Source organism: Oxyura jamaicensis, chromosome 20, assembly GCF_011077185.1.
Source record: "Oxyura jamaicensis isolate SHBP4307 breed ruddy duck chromosome 20, BPBGC_Ojam_1.0, whole genome shotgun sequence".
NCBI lineage: Eukaryota > Metazoa > Chordata > Aves > Anseriformes > Anatidae > Oxyura > Oxyura jamaicensis.
Window position 1 is genome coordinate 1292427 of NC_048912.1, and position 25768 is coordinate 1318194.

The 25768-nt window shown below is 38.4% G+C and overlaps 1 protein-coding gene across 6 annotated transcripts in view; it reads left to right on the top strand.

Moving 5' to 3' along the window:
* The window catches only part of PHF20 (PHD finger protein 20), a 96431-nt gene that overhangs the window by 48017 nt on the left and 22646 nt on the right, over positions 1 to 25768 (top strand). For 4 of the 6 annotated variants that reach the window (XM_035343981.1, XM_035343979.1, XM_035343978.1 and 1 more), the window contains 8 exons: positions 616 to 798; positions 3730 to 3828; positions 6757 to 6918; positions 10102 to 10271; positions 16392 to 16491; positions 19585 to 19780; positions 22227 to 22626; positions 25057 to 25240. In XM_035343981.1, coding sequence (XP_035199872.1) covers positions 616 to 798; positions 3730 to 3828; positions 6757 to 6918; positions 10102 to 10271; positions 16392 to 16491; positions 19585 to 19780; positions 22227 to 22626; positions 25057 to 25240 — 1494 coding nt within the window. Of the gene's footprint in view, positions 1 to 615; positions 799 to 3729; positions 3829 to 6756; positions 6919 to 10101; positions 10272 to 16391; positions 16492 to 19584; positions 19781 to 22226; positions 22627 to 25056; positions 25241 to 25339; positions 25475 to 25768 lie in introns of those variants that run through there. The other 2 variants (XM_035343982.1, XM_035343983.1) reach the window with 2 other exon arrangements.

Here is a 25768-nt window from a genome sequence, read left to right on the forward strand (position 1 = left end):
ATACTTGATACTTGATGTCATACTTCAGAGTGGCAAGAAGAATATTGCAAGAAGACTTGACTTAATAGTAAATGGAATCACAGATGAAATTGTCTGTCTCATGATTTTATGGATTTTAGGTAGTGATACTGAATTCTTGCATCTCTCTCCTGGCTGAAATGCGGTTATTTCAGTGGTATGTACTTTAAAACTCCCCTTCCTTAGATATGCAGAGCTTCTATATGCTTGTTACAAAGCACACTTTTGAGAACAGGCTGTGGTTCCTCTATTTAAATCAGCAGGGCCTCTTTTATTTTCTCTTTAAAGAAACATTTATCTGACCATATCACTGCTGAGCTGAACTGTTTCTCTCCATATTTCCTCAATGCAACGGTATTTCTGGAAGAATAAAGCTTTGGGGATTGCAACAACAACAAAAAAAAAACATTGCAGGTCTTAGACTTTAAATCAGCTTCTGCTTAAAAACTCTTCTGTGGTCAAGCTGCTGGGACTGCAAGCTTAGTGGTTTATTTCATCAGAGGCACTCCCTATGGACAACCAGAACTGCTGCTGGTGAAGTAGAGTTCAGTTTTGAAAGTATTTAAAGTTTGGACCTCGTCTTTATTCTCTTTGTAGATGCTCCTCTACGCATAGCCCTAAGGAGTACCCCATATAGAGATGAAAAAATAGAGAAGAGAAGAACATCAGCTGCTGTAAATGCATTAAATAGTCACCGATGTTCTGTTAGAGAACAAACCAAGGAGAACCACATAGCGAGATCACTCCGGAAGCCTCCAGAAAAAAAAAGAGTTGAAAATGGTATGCTTCTTTAGTTTAAAATGAACTCTTGCAAAAGGTTTAAGCATTGGTAGGAACTGATAATGTTGGTAGATAGCATTCTATATACCTAGTTTTAAAAAGTTATTTTTTAACGAGTATTCAATTTAAGCAGTATTTTTGTAGTTCCTTTGTAGTGGTTTCAAATGAAGAATCAATATAATGAAATTGGTGATTTTTTTCTATACTCAGAATTTCAATGTTCCCAGTCATGGTGTGTTACATTTTTTAGATGAAAAAAGTAGTAGAATATTTTTAAAAGAATGTTTTCATTCAATTTGCTTATTTGATACGTCTTAATTCTGTTGGAACAACCCTTGGTTGTCCAAAGTGTTATTTTAAGTAATCGTGAACTTGTCGAGATGCATAAACTTGAGACTTCACTTCTTCTGGTAGCCAACAATCTGTGCTACTGAAAATCTGGGTGGCATCGCTTAACTCTTTTCAATGGTATAGTGTAAACCCTGTTTATACTAGATTCTTCTATAATATAGGTTCCTACATCACTATTCTCCTTCAGATATTTGGTGACAATTTGAGCCACAATGGTGAGGTACGTGAAAATCTGTGCTAAGTGAATTTTACTTGTAGTATTTTTTATTCTGGAGAATTTCAGTGTTGTCACTGGTCTGACTCCGTAGGGTATTTCTTATTTGAGAGAATGGCCTAAAGACACTAGCATAAACTTTTAAGTGTTGGTGGGATTTCTCTAAGTGCTCATCCTCTTTAGTCTCTTTTTGCCATTCAGGGAAATAAAGCATTTAAATTTTTTTTGTGCTTTCGGCAAAAAAGAAATCCTTTTTAAAATGTGGTTGTGATAACTTTTTAGGATTGTATAAGGCAGTTTTTTTCTCTTTGATTATGGAAGTCTATGACGATGCTCCTAACTTAGGTTAGGTTGGGTGCCAGCCGTATCTGGTTGTCTTCCAGTGAGAATTCTTAAAACTTCCAAATACTTACAAGGAACAGTTTTGGATAAAACTATCAAGCAGTACAGGCTTCTTGGAAGGCCTGTTGATTTAACTGTATGAGGTAGTTAAATACACAGAAAAGTGCAAATACTTGCCTTTTAAAAGAAAAATGAAAAATACATACCCTCTAGTTCAGAAGGAAGAAGCATGGGATCAAGGAACAGTTTTTGTCCCACTTAGAACTGATGTGTTGAGTGATGGAAGAAACGCCCTCTCGCATACCCTAAAACAGATAGATGATCTGACTATCTTCACTTTCCAACTGAAAAGATGCAATTTTTTTCCTGCCTATGTTGACCTCAGTTATTGTCCCTTTGACCTTGTCCTGGAATAGTAAAATGACAGAACTTACTAATGTCCCTGCATATGAGCAGGGAGAAGGAAATGGTACCCAGAGAGTCCTGAGCAATGGAAGACTGGGAGAGGTTAAAGACAAAGGAAAGTAAGATGTAGCTAGAAGCTTTATGCTGAGATATGCATATGCACCTCTGTTTCCTTTCACCCCCACCCCCCATGGTAACAGAGCAGGAATGAAGTTAGTCTCCTTCACTGCCAGTCATTTTCAGTCATGTTCCTTCTGAAGGACATGTAATTTGTATGGCAGGCTGCCATCAATGTCAGCAGCTAATGTGGCTGCTGGCACTGCACAGTTTTAGCAACTGTCATTAATAACATGCCAAAGGAGGACAAAAGCTGCAAAGGAGCAGGAGATACGCAAGGACTGAAAGGTAGGGGAGACGTAAGAGCTGAAGGCTTTTTAAAAGACATGCTATAATGATTTGTCCCCTACACAGCTGGTAATCACCTAAATGTGACTGATATGCCCAGTTTCTCAAAGTGGGCAGCTTGTATCTTAAAAACGTAGCCTCACATTGTGGATTAGGGTGGTTACTGAATAATATGCTGTAGGAGGTTAACATAATTTACTGGTGTTGTTTTGCTTCCTGAGTGGTTACAGACTAGTTGAGGTTCTTAAACATTTTGTGTAGGAGAGTGCTTCTGACAATAGAGTGTCTTTAGATGTTTGCTCTGATATTGGTAATCAGTGATTGAAATATTTTTTTTTTTTCAATGGGATAGTGAGTGGCTTAATAAGCTGAGCACTATTGAGAGCAAAGCCCTTTTAAGATGCGAGGCATGCTTCCATAGGACACTTACCGTTGCACCTAGCAGTCTCTGCAGAGTCTGGAGAGTTTATTTTAAGGAACTCTGCAAGTATCTACAAATTTTGCTGCAGAGAGCTAAATCTGAAAGACAGGAGTTGCGGTCAAGTGGCAGGAGATGGAAAGCAAGGGTTTGTACACATTTCCTGGTAATGTCGTTACTTACAGCAAATGCTCTGGAGGCATGTTTTGAGGATGGACTTGACTAAAAGATACCACCCAATTATTCGAAAATTATAATTATTTTTTTTCCATAAAAATAGGATGGGAAGGAAACGGTGAGAGAAAAACAGGTATAGACAACTGAACCAGTTGTTACTCCATTTTTCTATGAAAGCAAAATATTTGAGGACCTGGACTAGAGTTGGGGGGGAGGGTTCTTATGTCAGACAACACTACTGAAATGTTCAGCAGTAATTTCAGCTAGAAATTTCAATTGTTTAGAATATGGATACAACAAATGCTCAAGTGTTTTGCTTTTTTAATAATCTCTGAAGGGTGGAACTCCAACTACCTAAGTAGAAAATGGGGTATTGGTGCCTAGTTGTGTTCTCTTACATGCTAATGTAAGTTAGTTATGGGACCATCACACTAGGACATGAAACAGACCATTCCAGTTCTGTGGGCTGGGAATTCTTACAGGTAATATTTCTTGCTGTTTTTTTTCTAGTCAGCTGTTCATGCTTGCCTGAAGAAACCATGGAGGCATTTAAGAAAATTAGTAGGTAGAATAGCTGTGTATATCTTTAAAATTAACTTGGAATGTTGTCTAATTCCAGCTGTTAAAGAATATGAGAAGAACAAAGAAAGAAAATCTAAAGACTATGGAAGGTCCAAAGCAAAGAAAAAGAAAAAAAAGAAAAAGAGAGCTAAGTCTGGTAAAGCTGCTTTTTTTCTTTAGAGGAAAATGGTTTTGTTTCCTTGTTTTGCCTGTTACCTAGTTCCATGCTCTTGAGAGGAGACATTGCAGTTGTATTTCCTATCATATCGTTGCAGATATGCTTCCTTCATTTACCTACTAGTTGTGATTTTACTGTCATTAAGATTAAACTGTGATTGGCAGGATAATTTATGTGCATCATTAATGCTGAATAATAACTGATAATAGTGGTTGAAATGGTACAGAATAAATCAAACTCCAAAGTGGATGTGTTAGTCTTCAAGTTTGGCTTTCCATTAGTAAGATAGACTTCTATGCAAGTTTCACCCAGTTAAAGAGTGTGCAGGTCCCCTCAATTTGTTACCAAGTACCCTGTGTACCAGATGTTCCCTGTATATGAGAGTTCTAGCTCTCCTGTTTGAGTGATGGGGCTTGAAAATGCTGATGGGTCCTCTTTTTCTGCTGTTAACTTTGAGTTCTTATATCTTCACTTACTTTCAGAGGTTCTGATAATGAGCTGACACATCCAAGTTTTTCTTTTCAAAAGGATAAATCTTCAGGAGACACTGAGTAAAATCTTTACTTAATATCTGTACTCAGGCTTTGTCCATCTCATGTTTCATAAATTGCTGTTCCACCTGCATCTAGTAGGAAGATTGTAATAATCTGTATTCCAAAGCCTCTGAAGGTGAAGTCAACAGGAAATACTTTCCTCTTCACACTTTGAATGTCATACATAAGCTTAAGATGGTTACTGGTGGTTGGATTCGTAACTTCCAAACATGGCAGCTGATATCGTAAGATTGCAAAATGTACAGATCAGGCTTGACAATTTCCTATGCCACTGATTGATGTCTAGGATCATTAAAGCAGTGTATTCATGCATAATTTGTCAAACAAATTGTCAGACTGGAAAGAATAACTTTTGTTAACTTCTATGGAGATGTTGGACAAGCTGTCATGAGAGAGTAGAGGGAAAGAATGAGCCACAAGTAGACTGACTCAACTGAATTGAAACAAATGACCTCAGTGACTTTCTGATGATATGGTGCCTACAAATATGTAGATATTCTACAAATCCTAATTTGTAAACTTAAACAATAATTTGACAAATGATCATACCAACAAATTGTTTGTCCCTTTGTCCTTGGGTTTTTGAAATGTAAATGAAAGCCTGTTGGCTTCTGAAGCCTCCAAAATGGGTACCAGACAAGTTGGGATAGCTGTGGTGGCTGGATGTATTTCTAGATTCTGTACTTCAGCTTACACGATCTGGAGATTCAGCATTTTAGTGTAGAGATATACAAATGCATACAAAAAACATAATGTCATGTTCCTAAAATTTTTGGAGCAACATGAAGGTTTGGGGGCATTTCAATAGCAAACTGACCTTACTTTAGTTAGCTATCTAAAATCTGTCCTTCTCAGATCTCATCACTACTCTGTAACATCTTCAAAGTTCAGAAGTCAAGAAACAGGCAGACAGCACTCCAGAATGAGGAGCTTTAGTTTGTCTTCCAGTGCTGAAATTGGAGTGTTATCAAATGATTGGCACCAGAATAGTGAGGGGTGACATTCCAACACTGACACACACCCCCAGTAAAACGTCCAGATACATATAATCCGAAATAAAACTTTTTCAAGATGCTGGCAAATTATGTTCTTCTGAACATACTGGATTAATTGGATCTCAGAAAACCATAGGCAGACAGTGCTTTGAACTTGGACAAGCTGTTTCTACTACAAAGTGAGGGAGAGAGGCTTGATGCCTTACTTCTTCAGAAAAGAGAGAGAGGTGAGAAATAGTTCTCAAGGTGAAGTCAGGAGAACACACTTCAACTATTGCTGCACCAGCATATGTCCTGGACAGTTTGATTTTTTCATTAAATCATCAGCTGTATTGGTTCCCTGAATTTAGGGGGACAGAGTATAACAGGCAGATGGTTTTAATTCAGACTTGCAGTCCTTATGCTGTTGTCAGGTCTTTAAAATGCCTGAGGCAATTAACAATAATCAGTTCTCTGAGCTGCAGCAGTTGAGAAGGTCAATGATTCTTGGGACCAAAGATTATTTTTTTTTCCTTTCTGTACATCTTTTTGTACATCCTTTTATACAATTACATTCCTTTTTATATATCTTACTAACAGAATTCTGTGTACTAGGGCAACTTGAGGTGCATGCAGGTGACTAAATTGCTAAATGAGCTTTCTATAATATAAATTGCTAATTGCTAAATGAGCTTTCTATCTGTTGTGCATTACTTGCAAGAACATAGGCCACTTGTGTTTCCTGGGATTTATTTGTTTTGGCCCTATATTTTTACATCAGTTTTGATGTTGTCCTTATTTTTTAGTCTAGGAACTCTGAAGGTTTCCTGCAGATCACTGATGTATGGGTGTGTCACAGAGAAACAGTTCTAGGTGTTTCCTCCATATGTTACTAATTGTGTTTTTTTTCCACCCAAGAGTCCCATTTTGTACATACACTAGGAGAATAAAAGAAGAGGCTCTGTTTCCTTGTAGCCAGTGACATTAGGGAATGTGTTTAGCCCATGTGAATAATGGGGTATGAGGGAGAGGTCACCAGCTAACGGCGTGAGTAGAAGTGTCTGTCTGTAGTGCAGAAACGTTTGTAGATGTTCATCCTGAAGAATATTTATGTATAAATAACCAGTGTTTCCAGACTTTCTCACTTCATCAGTGAAGATGATTGAGTTGCACAGGGTTTTTCTGGCTCAGAGGGTACCTTTATTACCTCTAGGAAGTTTGCAATTCTTGCAGCAACATAATGAAGTCCCGGAGTCCTAGAATATTAAAGTGGACACTGTCTCAGTGAATCACATGTGCCTGTTGTTATGATGCTGTTTTTGTTTCCGTCTTGTTTCCTTAACCACAAACTTCTAACCATAGTACTTCTAATTTTACAGAGTACTCTGGTAGTGAAGAAAACACAGATATTTCACAGGAACTTTCTCCTGAAAAATCAGTTGTCCCAAAATGTATTTCTTCAAATAAATCATCTACCCACACAAGCACAGAACTGCAGTGTTCTGAGTCTGGACAGCACAGAGGAAAATCAAAAACAAATGGTAAAATGAGACTTCTTTATGGCTTACTAGTTCTGTCTTTCATTACTAATAAATGTGAGCTGCTCTATTACAGCGTGTGTGTGAAGACCAGTACTCATAATGCAGGTTTGGCTATTCTTGGACAGGACCTCATGTTTCCTTTGCACTGCCTGAAGAAGCTGAACCCAATTCATTTGTCAGAGCTAGATGCTGGTGGTGCTTTTTGCTGTTTGCTTTGTCTCTGCCAGTGACTGGAAAAAGGGAAACATCACTCCCATTTTAAAAACGGGTAGAAAGGAAGACCTTGGGAACTACAGACCGGTGAGCCTCACCTCTGTGCCTGAGAAGATCATGGAACAGATCCTCCTGGAAGCAATGTCAAGGCACACGCAGGACAAGGAGGCGTTCTGAAACAGCCAGCACAGGACAAATTGTGTCTGACCAACCTGGTGGCCTTCTAGGATGGAGTGACTGAGCCAGTTGACAAGGGAAGACCAACCAATGTCCTCTACCTGGACTTGTGTAAGGCCTTTGACATGGTCCCACATGACATCCTGATCTCCAGATTGGAGTGATGTGGATTTGGTGGGTGGACCATTCAGTGGATAAGGAATTGGCTTGGAGGCCACACCCAGGGTGGTGCTCAGTGGCTTCATGTGCAGGTGAAGGCTGGTGACGAGCGGTGTCCCTCAGGGGTCTGTCCCTAGGACTGGTGCTGTTTAACGTCTTTATCAATGACATGGACAGTGGGATCGAGTGCGTGCTCAGCAAGTTTGCAGATGACGCCAAGCTGAGCGGTGCGGTTGATACCAAAGAAGGCAGAGGTGGCATTCAAAGGGACCTGGGCAGGCTGGAGAAGGGGACCCACGTGAAGCACATCAGGTTCAACAAGTCCAAGTGCAAGGTGCTGCATATGGGTCAGGGCAATCCTGGACGTGAGCACAGGCTGGGAGAAGAGCTCTCTGAGAGCAGCCCTGCAGGGAGGGACTTGGGGGTTCTGGTGGATCAAAAGCTCGACATGAGCCAGCAGAAGGCCAACTGCATCCTGGGCTCCATCAGAGAACAGCAATGGAGGGAGGTGATTGTGCCCCTCTGCTCTGCCCTTGTGAGGCCCCGCTTGGAGTCCTGCATCTAGGTCTGGGGCCCCCAGCACAAGAAGGATGAGGGTCCGTTAGAGAGGGTCCAGAGGATGGCTACAAAGTTGGGTCAGCACCTCTCCTATACAGAAAAGCTGGGAGAGCTGGGCACGCTCAGCCTGAAGAAGAGAAGGCTCCAGGGAGACCTCATTGCAGCTTTTAAATACTTAAAGTGGGCTTATTAAAAAAAATAGAGCATCTTGTTGCTCAGGCAGGTAATGATAGGGCAAGGGGGAATGATCATAAACTAAAAGAGGGGAGATTTAGATTAGCGGTTAGGAGGAAATTCTTCACACTCAGAGGGTGGTGAGACACCAGGTTGCCCAGAGAAGCTGTGGATGTCGCATCCCTGAAGGTGTTCAAGGCCAGGCTGGATGGGGCCATGGCCAACCTGATCTAGTGGGTGGTGTCCCTGCCCATGGCAGGGGGGGTTTCTTTAGATGATCTTCAAGCTCCCTTCCAACCAAAGGCATTCTGTGATATTCTTTTACAGAAGTTTTAAGAGTGTATTACCTGTTTTGAAAATTCAAACTAATTTTGCACCTTTTTGCAACTCCTTATTTGCTCTATGATAAGTGTTCAGTAATTCCATCTGTTATTTTTCCTAAGGTTTTCTTCAAAGTAATAATTCTTTCAGAGTTAAAATAAATGTTTTGCAAATTGTATACAGTGGTCATTATGTTTGGGATAGCACTGGATATGGTTGTGTATTTTACTGTATCTATACTGTTGTGTGGTTTTCTGATGGCTTTCAGAGCTTCGTAATGACAAGAAGCTCTTGAGTAGCTATTTATGAGTACCTTCAGAATACTTTGTAAGCAGCTCAGATATGTGGCTTTTACATTCTAGCTTCATAATCTTTTGATATCTTGTTTTGATATCTTAGTGTCTTGGTATTTACTGTTGCAAATAGGTGTAGTTAAAAAAAGTTTTTCTTTCCTCCCATTATTCTTAAAGCTCGCAAATTGCCTTGAAATGGGAAATGTATGACAGCCTGTTTGTAGGTACAGGAAACATAAAACATCACCATACAGATAGTGTTGGTGACAATTTGATTATTGTTTTGACGCAGCTGTTCTATTTGAGTTTAGGAAAAATGAACTTCAGTTAAATTTTCCTCTTTTTACTGTATTGTGGAATTAAAAAACAACTGGAGACAGTATCACCATCTGTACTATGGTCTGCTAGTCTGATAAGCTGCATTTTTGGAGCATGCCAACAGTAGACAGTAACATGGGCATTAGTTGCACGGACTTCTTGTGATCAGTTAATACACTTTGAAAGAGGTGAAAAGTATTGGAAATAATTTTATTTCACCCTTTTCTCCATTGCTTTGGTGCTCTTTACATCTGTAGAACTTGTACTAGCAGTAAAGGTAGTGTCTAGATAAATAAGATCTAGTAAAACCATTGTGTAATATGAAAGTACTACACACTTAACCTGTCACTTCCAGAATCCTTCAGGAAAAAAACACTTTCTCATAGGTGAAATGAAACTTCTAAACATGAACATTAACCAATGCATTGGAGTTTCAGTCCCTGAAACTCATTGAGAACAGATCTTTCTCCAAAAGATACAGCTTCTTGACTGGTTTTCTTATTTCTAGTTTCATTTTAGGGGCTAAGTGATCAAAATAGTTCTACCCCAGTTTAAGTCAGAGACCACAGTATAGTTGATTTATGAATGAGCTGGAGGAGAGTGAAAGGTAAAAACTTTTTAGAGTACGGATTAAAGGAACTAGTCTAAATCTTGTTTGAATTTACGTATCTGGTTGTGTTTGTTATACCTAGTTGTCTGAAAAGACTTCGTGCTTTTGGTTTGGGGCGCTGTTTGTTGAGAGTGAAACTTTAATGACAGAAGCTGTTAAGTTAGAATATTTTGAAGAAGCTATTAATGATAACATTTAAAACTTTGTTGTAGCACTCAAACAGTGGGTCACTATTGTGATGTTCCTGGAATTAAAGAATGAACTGAAACTTTTAGTAATATGTGTCTACATAATGAGGGTTGAGAATTTTCTGACCTTTTTGTAATTATTTGCTATTTTATCTGGCTGCTTTTTATACAGAGGAAGACACCATGAGTGAGTCATCTATGGATAGCTTGCTTTGGAGTGATGATGACTGCAGTCAGGATGTTGATATAACCACAAATCCTGATGAAGAAGCTGAAGAAGGGGACTTTGAGATTGTTCGGTGTATTTGTGAAGTAAAAGACGAAAATGACTTCATGATTCAGGTATGGATGAAGTGGAGTGTGGATTTACTATGTAGTGAAAACAGTGGAAGGTGTCAGTCCAACAGTGGGAAAACTATTGTAGAAATATGCACTGTTACATTCTATGCATAAAATAAACCTTCTTCTGGAATCGTAACATTTTTCAAGATAACATGTCAGGGTGAGCAGCTGTTATGTTTGTAGAAAATCTTCAGTTTCTAATTGAAGGAAAGTGGGCAAGGAAGGAAAAATCTCCATGAGTCTTTAACAGGTGGTTGGTTTGTCACTATAGATTTGCATTCTTAAAAAAAAAAAAAAAAGCCTACAACACTTCCTAGGTTTAGAGAGTATACTTTTAAAATTAGTGGGGCTTTAACTTTTTTTCTTCCCTCTAGTTTTTAACATGTTCAGAACATTGCTATCCAATCATAATATACTTCCATTTCTCTGCCATGGCAAGAAGCTTCACTTAAACTCTCAACCCTTTATATAGCATGGACAAAAAAAAAATAATTTGAGCTTCTTTTGGAAGCCAAACTGCAAAACTGCATTTGTGCTTTCTGCAGCATCTTCTGTAGCTCCTAATCTGCATAAAGCCATGTGTCCATTCACAATATTATGTACTCTTTGTAAACTGAGTTTGCAGAAAACTCTTTCCAGCTGGAGCAGATTCTACTATCTGTCCCACTTAAAAGTGGTGATAAGCGTCTGTTGGAAACTGCCCTGGCTGTTTACTTTTAGTTCTTGAGACATCTGTAAGTTACTGGGAAATCATTCCTCACATAGCTGCTGTTAGCCATTCTACCCAGTTCCTATTCATTTCAAACAGCGAAGAGGTCAAGTTTATGTCACATAAAAACTTTGGTATTTTTTGCTTTAGTTCATTTTGGCACTGCTTCTTACATGAGCTGTATGGTCTCCTTCAGTTAAGTCCTCTTAAATCTTAGATGCAGAGAAAAAACATGCAGGGGGCTCAGGTGTATGATGCTCTTGAACCAAGCTTTTCATAGTTACCATTATGAAGAAATGTGTTTGGTTTTTTTTTTAGGAAGCTTCCAGCTTTCTGTAACTTTTCTAATTATAGGACTTCAGTTCAAAGTGATAGTATTGTAGCTTGACAGGTGGGCTCACTGAGGTTATTACATACTTGTGAGGGTGTTAGTTATTTTTGAAAGGATATGGCATGGCAGCGTCTGGATTATGTACCTTTTGGGATTGCCTAATTGTTTCTGTAGGTCTTATCATATGTGCCCAGAAGTGCTTTTATGTGATTGGTGGCAGATGAGCTTTTTGACTCCAAGAAGCAGTGACAGAGTTTCACAGAGCATTTTAACAGTCCATGTATGACTGTGCCAATATCATTGGGTAAGCTTGATGTTACAGATGCTTGACAGGAAAATGCTGTTTTCTGGAGCCATCTAAACCTAATTTTTCCTAAAGCATCATCTCTGCAGATCCCTGATTCCCAGGTTTTCCAGGTGTATGTTTCAGATGTCCTGTTAGCATTATGGGAGGGCTGTTGGAGAATTGTCCTGGCACGCCACATTGGCAGGAGCAGTCACTATTCTCAGCTTCTGCCTGACAGATGGGTGAAGCTCTGTGTTTTCTCTGCACCTGTCCAAATCCCTGGTGCTCCTTCCCCAGGGCTCAGTTGTATCCTCTAAGGCAGGCTTACCTTCATGAGCCAAGTTTACTTAATATAAACAAAATATTGCTGAAAGTTTTAGATGGGACTAAAAATTATTTCCCTGGCACATCTCACACCCCATCTGCAGGTTTTGCATTCTGTTGCTAATTTTTGTGAGGCTTAACCCCACTTCATGGGACCTATTCCTGGAATAGCTGTTGGCATGTTACTGTGAGCAGAGTCTCTTTATTGCTCTTTGAAACTAGAAGGAAAGGCAGAAGCTGGTATGTGCCTATCTCTCAGCCTCCGCTAGTTTTTGGTAGCCCTTACTGCTTGCATGGGGGCAGAAACCTGTTAAGGGGAGAGGGAGTGAACTATTGAGGTTTGAAGAATTCTTAGCTTCTGCAGGAGGGCAGAAACACCTGTTTTGCTCTGGACATCAGCAACCTCTTCTCTAATTTTTTTTTAATACAGCTAATGCAGCTGGGTTTGGTTTTTGTCTTGACAGTCAAGCTTAACAATTAAGTAGACTGGATGCTTTTCTTTGGCCTTCCCTAGTAGTTTACAGATACATTTCTTGGAAAAGTGCAACACCTTTCTCTTAAGGCGTAGCTCATTCTGATGCGCATTGTGTTAATGTTGGATTCCCACAACACAGGATGAAATACGCTGTGTGTGTTAGTAGGGATGGGGGTGGTAATGGGCAGTGGACCAAATGTGATGAATAACATCTGGGTGTTTAGAAAGAAAAGGAGGCAGATAGCTATCGGGAGTAAAGGGAAGCTGACTGCTTTCTAAGGAGGATGTCTTTTTCTTAAAAAAAAAAAAAGTGAAGGTGTAGTCTTCAATATAATTTTCTGGCAAAATTAGGCTTGATGCTAGTCTACAACTGCAGAATGCAGAGAACTGTCAGCTAGATGTAAGCGTAGTCTATGCATAGGTTCGTGTAAGGTTTTGTGGGCTGATGCTTAAATCAGTTTTCTAGGCTGAAATAGTTTAGTTTTTTTGAGCACACTGCAAAGATTTTAGAAATAAGTTTAAAAAATAAAAAAAATAAAACACCAAAATGCATTAGCTGTGTTATAAGGAAACTATATAAGGTATTCCCTCAGTAAAAGAGATGCAGATGGGCATCATGGTGAGAACCTGCATATGTAATGGGGATTGAAGCAGTAGGAATTGGGGAGCAAGGAACTGATGAGATTTTTGGAGGAGGTAGGGTTAGACAGGGCTCCAAAGCTACCAAACGTTGTGCTCTCCACACCCTTCTGTCAGCATGTAGCTTTTGGGAAAGGAGTTTGGAATTTTATTGTTGTAGAAATACCTGTGTTAGCTCTAAATACAGGGCATTAACTAATCCAAAGTGAAGTTCTCCTAGACAATTGTGGAATTACAATGAGGAGAATCTATTTTTACCTTTTCAGAGGTATAATGCTAAGACTGATGCTTTTCCTTTGACTTCCAGTGTAGTTATAACTTTGAAAGATTTTCTTCCCTCTTTCCTATATAGGCTTTGACACTTAAATTCAAATTTGGAAGTGTCTGCCCTGGAAGAACTTGAATTTAAACTCATGCTCTATTCCCAAGCATGCAAAGTTTTGTTCAGTATATGGTTTTATTTAGAAGAATATTGTCGTTGCATTTGTTTTCATTGGGGTGTTTGTTCTGTCCTTGATTACTACTCTTCAGAGATCTCACTGAAATGTGATAACATTTGGTGCTTGAGCATGTGCCTTTGTGCCAATCTGCTTGGACTTTGTATCATATGGAGCTAAAGAAGTTTAATCCATGCCTGTGACTGGAGGTTTGGTCCTCCTATGACAATTCGTGTTGTCCTCTTTAAAAAATAAATAAATAAATAAAAAATCACAGAATCACAGAATAGTCTAGGTTGGAAGAGACCTCCAAGATCACCGAGTCCAACCTATGACCTAACGCTAACAAATCTTCCACTAAACCATATCCCTAAGCTCTACATCTAAACGTCTTTTAAAGACCTCCAGGGGTGGTGACTCCACCACTTCCCTGGGCAGCCTATTCCAGTGCCTAACAACCCGTTCAGTAAAGAAGTTCTTCCTAATATCCAACCTAAAAGGGACAATTGCAAGTCATTTTCTCTTTGAACCAAGTGCATTTCCATGAATGTGCCAAATTTAGAAATAACAAAGAATAAAATGTTAAACACAAGCAACACCTTTTTATTTTTTCCCCCAAAAATGTGAAATTTTCAAATTTGACTGGACTTCACATGCTTAAACTTTTTTCCATTTCTCTCAAAGCTAGTAATAAAGTTCCCTATAAATTCAGCTTAAGATACTTTACAAAAAACTCTTCTGATGCCTCGAACTTGCTTTAAAATTGTCTCAGGCAATTTGTGCACAAAAACCATTCATTACACAAGGGCACAGAAATAATTTTTCATTTAAAATACCTGCTTCATTTAATAGACACCTAAACTGGAAAACGTAAAAACTACTGGTCCCTGTGATTTCATGTGAGTCTCTGTAACTTTGCGAGAAGGTACTACTTGTATGCTTTCCCTTCAGTTTGTTTGGAAGTCACAGTACGGCGTTTTTAGAATATGCATCGGGCCCAGAGAAGTCCAGGCAAAGTATTGTTCCTTTTTTTTTCTTTTTTTTCACCTAAGCATTGGGGTGTGTGCATATGTAAGATAGAGAACTGTGTGGCTCCATTTTGGTGGCTTTGTAGGTGATGGACATAAATGGAATCAGGGTATTTTTGCTCTGGTAGATGAAAAGCTACTTTAAATACATGTCCGTTGGGCTTGGGTATTTTTTTCATGCTTGAAATTGAATTAAAATATTTTTGCCCACCTCTGTACGTTTTTCTCTTCAGAATCTCAAATTTAGCTTGCTTTGAATCTTTCCTATTGTCTGGGCAGGGGCTGGCTTCTATTTAACATGTATCCAGAGCAATAGGGTACAGTCTGTCTGGCTGAGCTATGAGGACAGCATGCAGATAGCAGGAAGGACCTGTGTCCTGATGGGGTGGATATTTGAATACCAGGCCAGTAAAACAAAAGTTGGAATTCTTTGTTGGAGTTCAGGGTAAGTTTGCCTGGAAAGTCACAGAGTGTAGCTTCAGGACTACAGCTTCATGGTATGATTTATAGGATGCAAATGTAAATAGGTCCAGGAGCTTTTAGTGGGCAGGCTGTTTTTCTTAGTTGGTTTTCCACTTTTTAGGACATTTTTGTGTCTCCTACTTACCTTATCCTCTTTGTGAACAGTGTGTGGTCTCTCAACCTTTTCTGAAAACACTTTATTGCTTGAGGATTCCTTTTTCATTTCGTAAGGCCATTTTTCAGAAGTCTGTTTTTCTCTATCCATTTCCAGTGCTTCTATTTCCTCTACAATTAAACCACTAAATTAAAGCAAATGACATACTGAAAAACTGGTGGTGCCTTTCTGTCTCTCCTAGCTGGAGGAAAAGCAGCAGATAAGGAGAAAAGCATTAATAAAAGTATTAACCAACTCAGTTGAGATGTTTATCAGGTTGGTATCATTCATTGTAGGTCAGTAAGGGCATCTTAACATCACTTGCAGTTACCATTTCTTCGTATCAGCTCATTTGAAAACCTTTGCCAATATTGTCATGGTCTCTGTGTTAAGCCTTTGCCTCGTGCTCCAAGAAATAAAGATGATCTACTGTGTCAATGCTTATGAAAATGACTAAACGGACACCACTCAGTTTCAAATCAAAATGGACTTAATATTCTTATGTGGGGTTTTGTCCCGTGTTTTAATGTTTTTTAGGCTGTAGTTGTGGTTTTGGTTGCTTGTGGAAGAGGGGGGGAAAACAAGGCTGAAACAGAACATGTGGATGTAGTTTTTACTGCTCTGAAACTGTATGGTTTATTGCATTTTTAAATAGCATAATTGCACTAAAAAGTAGTGTCAAAGTATATTCGTCCTTTGCCAGTGTGATTGTGACATTTATGCTTACCAATATGAACAAAGTTGTTTTTTTTTTAAAGCTAGTACAGCTGCACCTGCATTTTTCTTTTTTATAAGTAGAGCTACCTTTGTGAAAATGGATAAAATGCTAGAGATATGGTGAAGCATAGTATTGGCTAGTCCTACATTATCATAAATATCCCTAGGATTTTCTAATTGAATACGGTGATTTATTATTTAAGGGTGGAAAATTTAATTCAGAAAACCTGGTATATTTTGATAAAGGTTGATTGTTTTTGTCCTTGATACTGTGTGCATGCATCTTTTTAGATTTTCATCTCTGAAGGGAACATTTTGACACCTTTCAGAATCTCTGGGATCTCTGCTTCGACAGCATAAATCCATGTGAAAAATGTGGGAAGGATTGAAAAACTGGAGTCTGCTTCTTTAATGTATTTGTAGCTGAAAGGGAGGGGATGTTAATATACCTTGTTCTTTTAAAATGTGTAGATAATGCATCTCTTCTTAATTGAGGTAAACTTACTGAGCTCCTGTAGGCTTCATTTCTGTTGATGTGCACTTCTTGACTTTAAACAGTGTGAAGAGTGTCTGTGCTGGCAGCATGGAGTCTGTATGGGTTTACTGGAAGATAATGTACCTGAGAAATATACCTGCTATATTTGCCAAGATCCTCCAGGTACAGACATTTAAGGTTACTGAACCTTCTTATATATGTAGTAACTATTAGTTTATATATATAAATATAACCAGAGATTAAACTTTTTTTTTTTGCTTCACTAGCTGTGTCTGTCTTTATAGATAAATGAGTTCATTTACAGATGCAGAAAGTTGAATTTATGTGAATGTACACAAGTCAATGTTGTGCAATTCCAGCTGGACATAGATGGTCACAGATAAATGTTCATTTCCATTAGTGTCACATACTTGTCGGTACTAGGGATTTAAGTTTGGTTGTACAGTCTCCTGGGGGATTTGAGTTTGATTGTACAAAGACTACTTATGAATAAAGCATGAAAGCATCTTAAGGGACTTAACTGCAGCTTTCCTCCAGTGAGGCCAGACTTACACACTGGTTAAAATAAATCGTCAAGAGGCAGTCTGGTTCTCAACAGCTGTGATGTCCTTTACTTGTTTTGAAAAAGCATGTGTATAAATACAAATATGTTATCTTGGGTAACACAGAGTTGATTTAAGCAGTACTTTCTCTGCTCCAAACTATGAAGCTGTATATTTTTAAAATGTCTCAGTCCATCTTATGCAGCAGATGAAACTACACTTACGGCATGGATTGGTTTTTGACTTCCTACTCTGAGTTATGAAGCCTTGCCAAGCATGGAAGTAGATGAGGTTTGGGCACGTGTCCTTGTTTATATGTTACGAGATACCTGGGATACCTGTCTGCCTCATCACAATCAAAATATGCACATAAACCCAAAGGGTCTTGTGATCACTGCTTTTTTGACTATTGAAAATCACCAACTCTTTGGTAGCTTGCTTAATTGATTTGTGACCTAGTGTGTATGCTAACATCATTTGCAAGGAAGATACACTATGCTTACGTGCAGTTACCTAAGTAGTCAATTTATAATCTGTTTGCCTTCTTTTAATGGTGTTTTGCACCCAGGGTTTTAACCATTTATTTTCAAGATGCTTTGACTTGATTTGTGTAAACTTAAGTTATAAACTCAGCTGAAGTGCATGTGCAAACTGAAGTTGTGCTATCATGCTTGAACTGCTTGTATTTAGTAGGAAATGTTATTAGAATGCTTTTCAGTAAGAACTAATTACAGCTACCATTTCACTTGCTTAATTAGTTTAATCACTCTATCCTGAGACCTTTATTTTTTTGGTAGGACTTGCTTCATTTTCCGACAGGTAAAAACTAGCATCCATTTTTTTGACTGCAAAGCTACTAAGTGGCTTATGAATTTCAGTGAACCTTCCATGAATTTATGAATCTACAAATAATATGGTTTCAAAATTGGCCATAGCCATTCAGCAGACTCCTTATTTAGGAATTTTCCCCAGTTCTGGGACTTCTTACAGCACCATTTGTGTTGTTGGAAGTAAAAGCAAGCTTAGTGTAATTATGCCAAAAAACTATACAACTGTCATCTTCAACAGCTTATTGAATCAAGTATGATTTTTTTAAAGCAATTTGTGTTCAAGTGCCATTTACCCTTGCTTAAACATTATAAAAATATTGCTTATGTGGCAGATGTTTTCAAGCAATGGAAAGCATACTTTGTTAGATTCTGTCTTCATCTCTTAAGCTTATTCACCTAGAAAGAGAGAGCACTTTGTGTCTCTGAGTACACCATTAAGTAAGTGATGCCATAGGCTTTAGTTGGATAATGTCAGTGCTGATCAAATAACTAAGGTTTTAAAATGTAGGGTTTTAATCTTGCTGACGGAACTGCCTTTGCAGGTGGGAGCTTTTCTAACACAAAGATAAATGTGATGAGGCTAATACAGATATGTTAGGAACATCTCCAAGGTGGTTTTGGCCATACACAGAAGGCTTCTCTCTTCAGTGTATCTGCCTGAAAGGTTGAGCTATTATAACCTAAAGAATTTGCTCTTTCCTGAGGTTTTTTGTTTGAAAATGTGGTCTCTTGGAAGTGTTGCCTCAAAACATCAGGTGTTGTCCTGTACAGCCTAGTGGTTATGTGCTCACAAACACACTTTAACATGTCTTCAAGACAGGTTTAGCATTGAATGTAAGTTTAAAACTATCCTTTATGTAGATGGATATTCATATTGGGCATGATATGCAAACCTTCTTGTTGTTATTTTTAATTACCCCAAAAAGAGATACAGGCACCTATGAGTGCTTTCTCAGTTGGGCATCTGAGTAGTTGTTTTGATTCACTGCTGAAATTTTCAGCAGATGTTAACGTGCTTGTATTGGAGACTTCTTTTTTTCCTGATTGTCGTTCTGAATCTGTGCTCCCATATTAGCTCTGGCTTTGTAGGTTTGCAGACTGGGCTGTATGTAGGCCAGTGAATGATACGGTGTTTCTCAGGGTGCTGAAGTGTCTGAGAACATCTGTTGTAACAATACAATTCGGGGGGGGGGGGGGGGGGGATTTTATAGTTTTTTTTGAATTTTTTTCAATTTAGCAAGCATGTCAAGTTTCACCCTCTTCTGCTAAAACCTTATTTTCTTGTCTTAAGTTACTTTTACTGATGCATTTATCACATTTAATATAATTTCATTTGTTATTGTTGATATCTCAATGTCTTAAGCTAGAATTAGCATTATTAATAGCTCAATATATGCAAGATCTCCATCAACACGATTCCTTGTAAAATTTACATTTGACTGTATTAATACATGCATTAAATTATTAAAATGAGACCAGTGGAGAAAGGAATTTCACTGTCTCTTGCTTCATTTTTCTGTCTGCAGAGTTGTATTCAGACTAGCTTTAGTTATAATCGTGGTTACTAAGAAGTGTGATACCCTGCTATAAACACTTCTTTGTCTGTCAGTTGCATGTTCTGTTGTGGGTGTCCTTTAGCATTTGGAGTCTGAATGCTCCAGGCTCTTACACTTGGGCAGCAATTTTCTGGACTAAGGTGTCATCTCACTTCTCAGTTACAGGTGCTTCATGGTTTTGGAGTTTTGTCTGCTGTCATGGATCTTTGTTGGTGTTACTCGTATGAGCTAATAAGCTGTTTCACAACTGAAAATCAAAATTGCTATGTAATGTTAACATGCCATGGTTAATGCTTCTTTTTCATGTACTCGTTACTGTTGCTTTAGGTCAGAGGTCCAGCTTAAAGTACTGGTATGAGAAGGAGTGGTTAAGTAATGGTCACATGCATGGCTTAGCATTTTTGGAAGAAAATTATTCCCACCAGAATGCCAAGAAGATAGTAGCCACTCACCAGCTTCTTGGCGATGTACAGAGAGTGATAGAAGTACTGCATGGACTGCAGCTGAAGATGAGCATATTAAAGTAAGCAATATCAGTCGGCGTGTTCTCAATATGAGTTTGATTTCAAATGGTAGAAAAATAACCAGAAATTCAGATTCATTTTTGTGCTTCTTTGTGGATATATAATAGCATAGTTTGAATTGCCAGTGTTACCTTGAAAAAGGATGTCTTGGCTTCTTACAGACTATTTAAGTGTCGTGGGGAGTGTAAACTGGCAAAGAAGGGTTGGTAAAATACAAAGAAAAAGAGAAAACTAAGAACCGTGGTTTCTCCTAAAACACTTGAAGTAGCAATTAAAGGATGGTTGTATAACCTGTGGTGGTGTTACTGTAACACGTGCCTTCTCCATCCAGTAGTTTCAAGTCTTACCTTTTTCAGTAGAAATAATATCGTCTTATTTTTCAAGCACAATGTGTAGCTCTGTTTAAAGTCATCCTTGGGTTCTGATGACTGAAAATCTTGTTCTAACTCAAATCCAGCAGTTTCAAATTAATCAAATAACATTTAAAATTTATTCATTAATAATTTGCACAGCAGCAGATATTTGGAAAGCAAAGCTGTTTTTGTTTCCAGCTTTTAGAACTTTTTTCCCTAAATTTAGTCTATAGTGATCCAGCAGTGTTGATGTCAGTACTTCAAATGTTTAAAGTGATAATGCTTAAAACAAGAGTAGCAATTGTAACATAAGGTTTTCCTTTTCCATTGAGGCATCCTTTAGTCAGATCTGTAAATATCTTTTTCTTTGGAGAGGCTGGAACATAAGTATCCTAAGACCAGTCCTTAGCCTTTTCTTCTTTATTCTTAAATAGCATCACTTTAGACAATGACATTTTAGTTGTAAATTGAGATTTGCATAGTATTATGGTATGGAACACTGGACAAGTATGTGATGCTTGTTGCAGGCTCTGTTCTTTTTTTTTTCTCCAATCCTGAAGTTGTAATGGCCTAGTTTAATTAAAGGTGGTCCTCTTAAAACCATCTTGCTGAAGACTGCATCCCCAGTTTTTAATGTTACTTAAATCAAAGTGAATTTAAAATGAAAAAAAAGTTGATTCAGAAGAATGGTTATATTATTGATGCAGATCTACCCTCTAGGAGAGAGGAGATAGTTTCACTAGTGTCAGAAACTATTAGGAGAGTGTTGCTCAGTATCTCAGGCAAGTAGCAAAAGATCAAAGGTCATGTTGACAGGTTTGGTGCAGTGGGAGATCAGCCTTCAGTAGGCAATAGTTAAAAGGGCACTCGAGTATGAATTTTCATACACTTGAATTTTCATCCGTAGTTAGCTGGCTTGTCGTCTTTCAATTTTCTGTCTTCTGCAAAGTTTCAAAGTTTTTTTTTTTGTTCTCTCAGCAAGATAGTGCCTTTCGGTGTTGAGTCTCTATGGAGCTGGAGTAGAAAGCTCTGGTGAGTGAACCCTTGGTTTTCACTCTTCTAGAAGTTCCCTCAAGATTGCTCATCAAGGGCATAATGAACACCCTCTGAGGTGGAGATGCTGGTATAAAACTGCTTGAACTAAAACAAGTCCGTGGCAGTTGCACTAACTGTTTCTTGAAGAGACACAGAAGAAAGCTAAGCTAGCATAGAGCAGATTAGAAAGAGGTTGCTGTGTAAGGAAAATAGGTGTGTTTTCCTGAGTGGTTTAGCTAACAACTTCAGAAGCTGGATCAGTTTGGAGTAATTTCATCTGCCTCCATGTGCCAGGAAGCAGAGAGTGGGTTTGGGGGACGAAAACCCCTCTTCTTTGCATGTAGTTGAGTGCAGGTGCTTTAGCATAAGGATTTGCTTCTGCTGCTTTCTTGCAGCCTGTAGCAGATGAGCTGCCTATCCTTTGAAGATAAGCAGATTGGTTCTGCTTTGCTCTCCTCTTTACTGCTGTTTTAATGCCTGACAAATATGGAAAAACAGTATCAGTTAGTGTTCATGATAGATCTTAATTTTTGTTACATCCAATCTATAATTGTCCCTGCTGCTGGAATAAATAACTTTAGAGAGATACTCTATGTAATTCAATTTGAAAACAAATAAGATTCTTTTTTTTAAAGAATGCAAGTGGTGTACCAGGCAGTAGTTTGCTTAGCTTGGAATTTAAAGGAAAGTTAAAGATTTAAAGGAAATAATAATTTTTTAAAAAGTACTAACCCCCACCCCACCCTGAGTCCACAATTGTTGTTAAGAGGGTTATACAAGTTCAGTGGATTGAATTTTAAAGTGTCTTTTGGGGAACTGCAGGCAAAAGTCTGATACTGAGTGGTTTGAGGGGTCTCTTTGCTTTACTGGTGTTAGGTCAATGAAATTATATTATTTCATAATATTTGTTTTTTAACTGATAATGACTAAAGCATGTAGTATTTGAAATGTTATTACTTGATTTCTTTACATAGTTTTTTTACATGGTAAGGTAGTGCACTTAATAGTTTTTGAAGTTTAAATTTGGTGTGTGTTTCACCTTTTTATGTTTGAACAGAAATAAAGAACATCCTGACCTAAAGCTTTGGTGTCATCCATGGAAACACATTACAGTGGATGAAAAAATCCATACGAAACACATCATTCACATTGAGGAAAACTGTTGCAAAGAGGAGACGGCAAGTTATAGAACTTGGAATGGGACAGTTGAGAAACCCTCTGCCATTCCTTCTGTGGAGGAATCTTATATTACAAGTGAACACTGTTACCAGAAACCTCGGGCCTACTACCCTGCGATAGAGCAGAGGTTGGTTGTTGAAACAAGAGGTTCGGCCATGGATGATGGAGTAAATAGAATAAGAGAAAATGGGGATGATGTCCTGTCAGAGAGATTTGGTTGGAATCTGGACCGAGAAATATGCAGGATGGAAAATGAATCCAAGCACAACTATTCCAAGGTATTTCTGTTAAAATAACCCTCACTGCATAGAGAATGTGTTTGCCTGGCAAAGTGCAAAACTGATTAGTCCTTTTATTAGTATTTAGTTTATTAATTTGTTTATTTTTTTATGTCATGCTGTTAAACTTAGGTGGTCAGAGCAAGTTAAAATAATAGAAATGTTCATCTCTACCATTTCATATAAAAAAATAAAGCAAATTGAAGATTACTGGGCTCTAAATCATATGTACAGTATGTGGAATGTGCATTGTGGTCTTTGAGCAATTCATTGCTCCTTGCTTTTCTTTGGTTTGGACACAAAAGATAAACCCTAACAACAGAACAAGGAGAGAACAGGGCAAGCACATAAGATACTCTCAAATACACTGATATTACACCTTTTCATAGAATCATAGAATATCCTGAGTTGGAAGGGACCCACGAAGACAGAGTCCAACTCCTGGTTCTATACAGGACCACCCAAAAGTCAGACCATGTCTTCAGAGTGTAGTCCAAACACTTCTTGAACTCTGGCAGGCTCAGTGCCATGACCACTGTCCTGGGGAGCCTGTTCCAGTGCCCAACCACCCTCTCGATGAAGAACCTTTTCTTAACATCCAACCCAAAACTCCCCTGACACCGCTTTTAGTTATTTCCAACTTTTTCTCACATTTCTTTTAATAGTTGCATTAAGTTGTTTCCAGGTTCTTCAGGCAATGTATGTTTAAAAAAAAAAAAAAAAAAGGAAAAGGAACCTGAACTGATGGTTAAGGACAATAATCATTGAATAGTTCTTTATTTTGTGTGTTTTTTCTATTGGAGCATTCCAATTTTCTCCCTTTAATAGTAGGTTCTCAGTTTCAGCTCTACCAGATCTAGTAAACTTCTAGGAAGTCCTCTGCTATACCTCAGTACAAAAAAAAAGCTTCTATTTTGTGGTGTGGAGTCATATGAAATACAGTCCGACAAATGTTAGAAAGCTTCAGGGAAATAGTGACTTTTTTTTTCAGAAGTCATAGAATCATTAAGGTTAGAAAAGACTTCCAAGATCAACAGGTCCAACCATCACCCTACCACCACTCTCGCCCCCTAATCCATGTCCCTAAGCACCAGGTCCAACCATTCCTTAAACACTTCCAGGGACTATGACTCCACCACCTCCCTGGGCAACTCATCCCAATGCCTGAATGCTCTTTCTGAGAAATGTCTCCTCATTTCCAACCTAGACCTCCCCTGGCGCAACTTGAAGCCATTCCCTCTAGTCGTATCACTAGTTACCTGTGAGAAGAGGTTGACCCCCAGCTCCCTACATCTTCCTTTCAGGTAGTTGTAAAAAGCAATAAGATCTGTCCTCAGCCTTCTCCAGACCAAACACCCCCAGTTCCCTCAGCCACTCCTCACAGGACTTGTGTTCCAGGCCCTTCACTAGCTTTGTAGCCCTTCTCTGGACATGCTTCCAGGGCCTTGATGTCCTTTCTGTACTGAGGAGCCCAGAACTGAATGCAGTACTCAAGGTGCAGCCTCACCAGAGCAGAGTACAGGGGGACGATCACCTCCCTTGTCCTGCTAGCTACACTATTCCTGATACAAGCCAGGATGCTGTTGGCCTTCTTGGCCACCTGGGCACACTGCCGGCTCATGTTGAGGCGAGCATCAGTCAGCACCCCCAGATCCTTTTCCTTTGCAAATAAGTTGTTTAGTTTTTATTTCATGAAAAAAGTTTTTTTTTAAAGTGATTAATTTCCTTTTTAATTTGTCAAATCAATTAGGATTGCTTTACATTTCTTAGAAAGGCATGTATTTTAGTTCCTTAGTCTTTTAGGAGCCTTTCTCTACATCCTGTCGTATTTCAGATGGATGAAAAATGTATGGGAAGCAGGATCTGCTGACGCAGAGTGGTAAAGTTTTGCAGGTGGTAATGTTCCTAGATTCTTTGAAAGTCATAGTAGAATTGAGTTGAGATTTGTTCAGGAGCAGTCCCTTCTCACTGCAGCACAGTTTGTTCTTTTGTTCGTTACTGTCATGTAAGAAAGTTTTCAATTTTCCCCTGGATCCACAGACCTAGTGCAATATGTTTGAAATGGAAGTTGTCAGGGAGCTAGCTACATGTATATACAGGTCAATGTTATTCTAAAATGAGGTGCTTTTGAAGTTGCAAAGACTAGATCTTAAAAATAATAATAATAATAACTATGAAAACATGTTGCTTTTGAAACTCTTCTCTAATCCTGTTCTATTCAACTTTTTATGTCTTCTTTAAGGCATCTGTGTTTCATGTTTATTTAGATGATCTTGCCCAAACTGCTTTAACATTTCTGTATGACCTCTCATCTCTGTCCTCCACTAACCTAAGATTTCTTGAGTCATTACCTTGGGTAAGGACCCAGATAATCCTTCTCGCTAATTTCATTTCACTGTAATAAATTACTGATATATGTATTTTTGCTAGGTAAAAGACTCTGTATCTAAGAAAGTCTCTCCAGAGGAAGCTATTGAAATGAAATTACTGGAAAAGGACAAAGAAGGAGTTGTGAACTCACAGCTGCAGTGGCAGCTTAATCTTTTAGCTCACGTGGAATCTCTGCAAGATGAAGTCATACACAGAATGGATTTCATTGAGAAGGAACTAGATGGTAGGTGGCATTTTTCTGTTTTAAAAACTAACTGTATTTTTTCCTATTCAAATAATACTGCCTGTTAAAAACATGCTGGCTTTAATTTTCCTTCTGCAGACCTACAAAGTGATAAGCATTGATTGCATTGTCAGAAGTACTGCATTTAACAGTAGAAAATAGACATGTTCCTCGTGCTCAAGGATTTTAAAACAAAATTAAAGATCTAGATAACGTGAAGAATTTTATTTAAAAAAACAGTTCTAGTTAGATCTCTGAATATTTATATGAAACAATGTAATAGAATATCTTCCATATCTTTTTGCTTTTGTGTTTTTTTGTTGTTGTTGTTATTCCCTAGCAGTTCTGTGTGTCTGAACTTCACTGTTCTTCAGGGTCTTGCTGGCTGTTTTAGCCTATTCCAGGTGGCCTCTTGAGTGCACAGGGCTGTTATATTTTTCTGTATCCCTTCAAAATTCTTTAATTAGAATCATAGCATCATAGAATGCCTTTGGTTGGAAGGGAGCTTGAAGATCATCTAAAGAAACC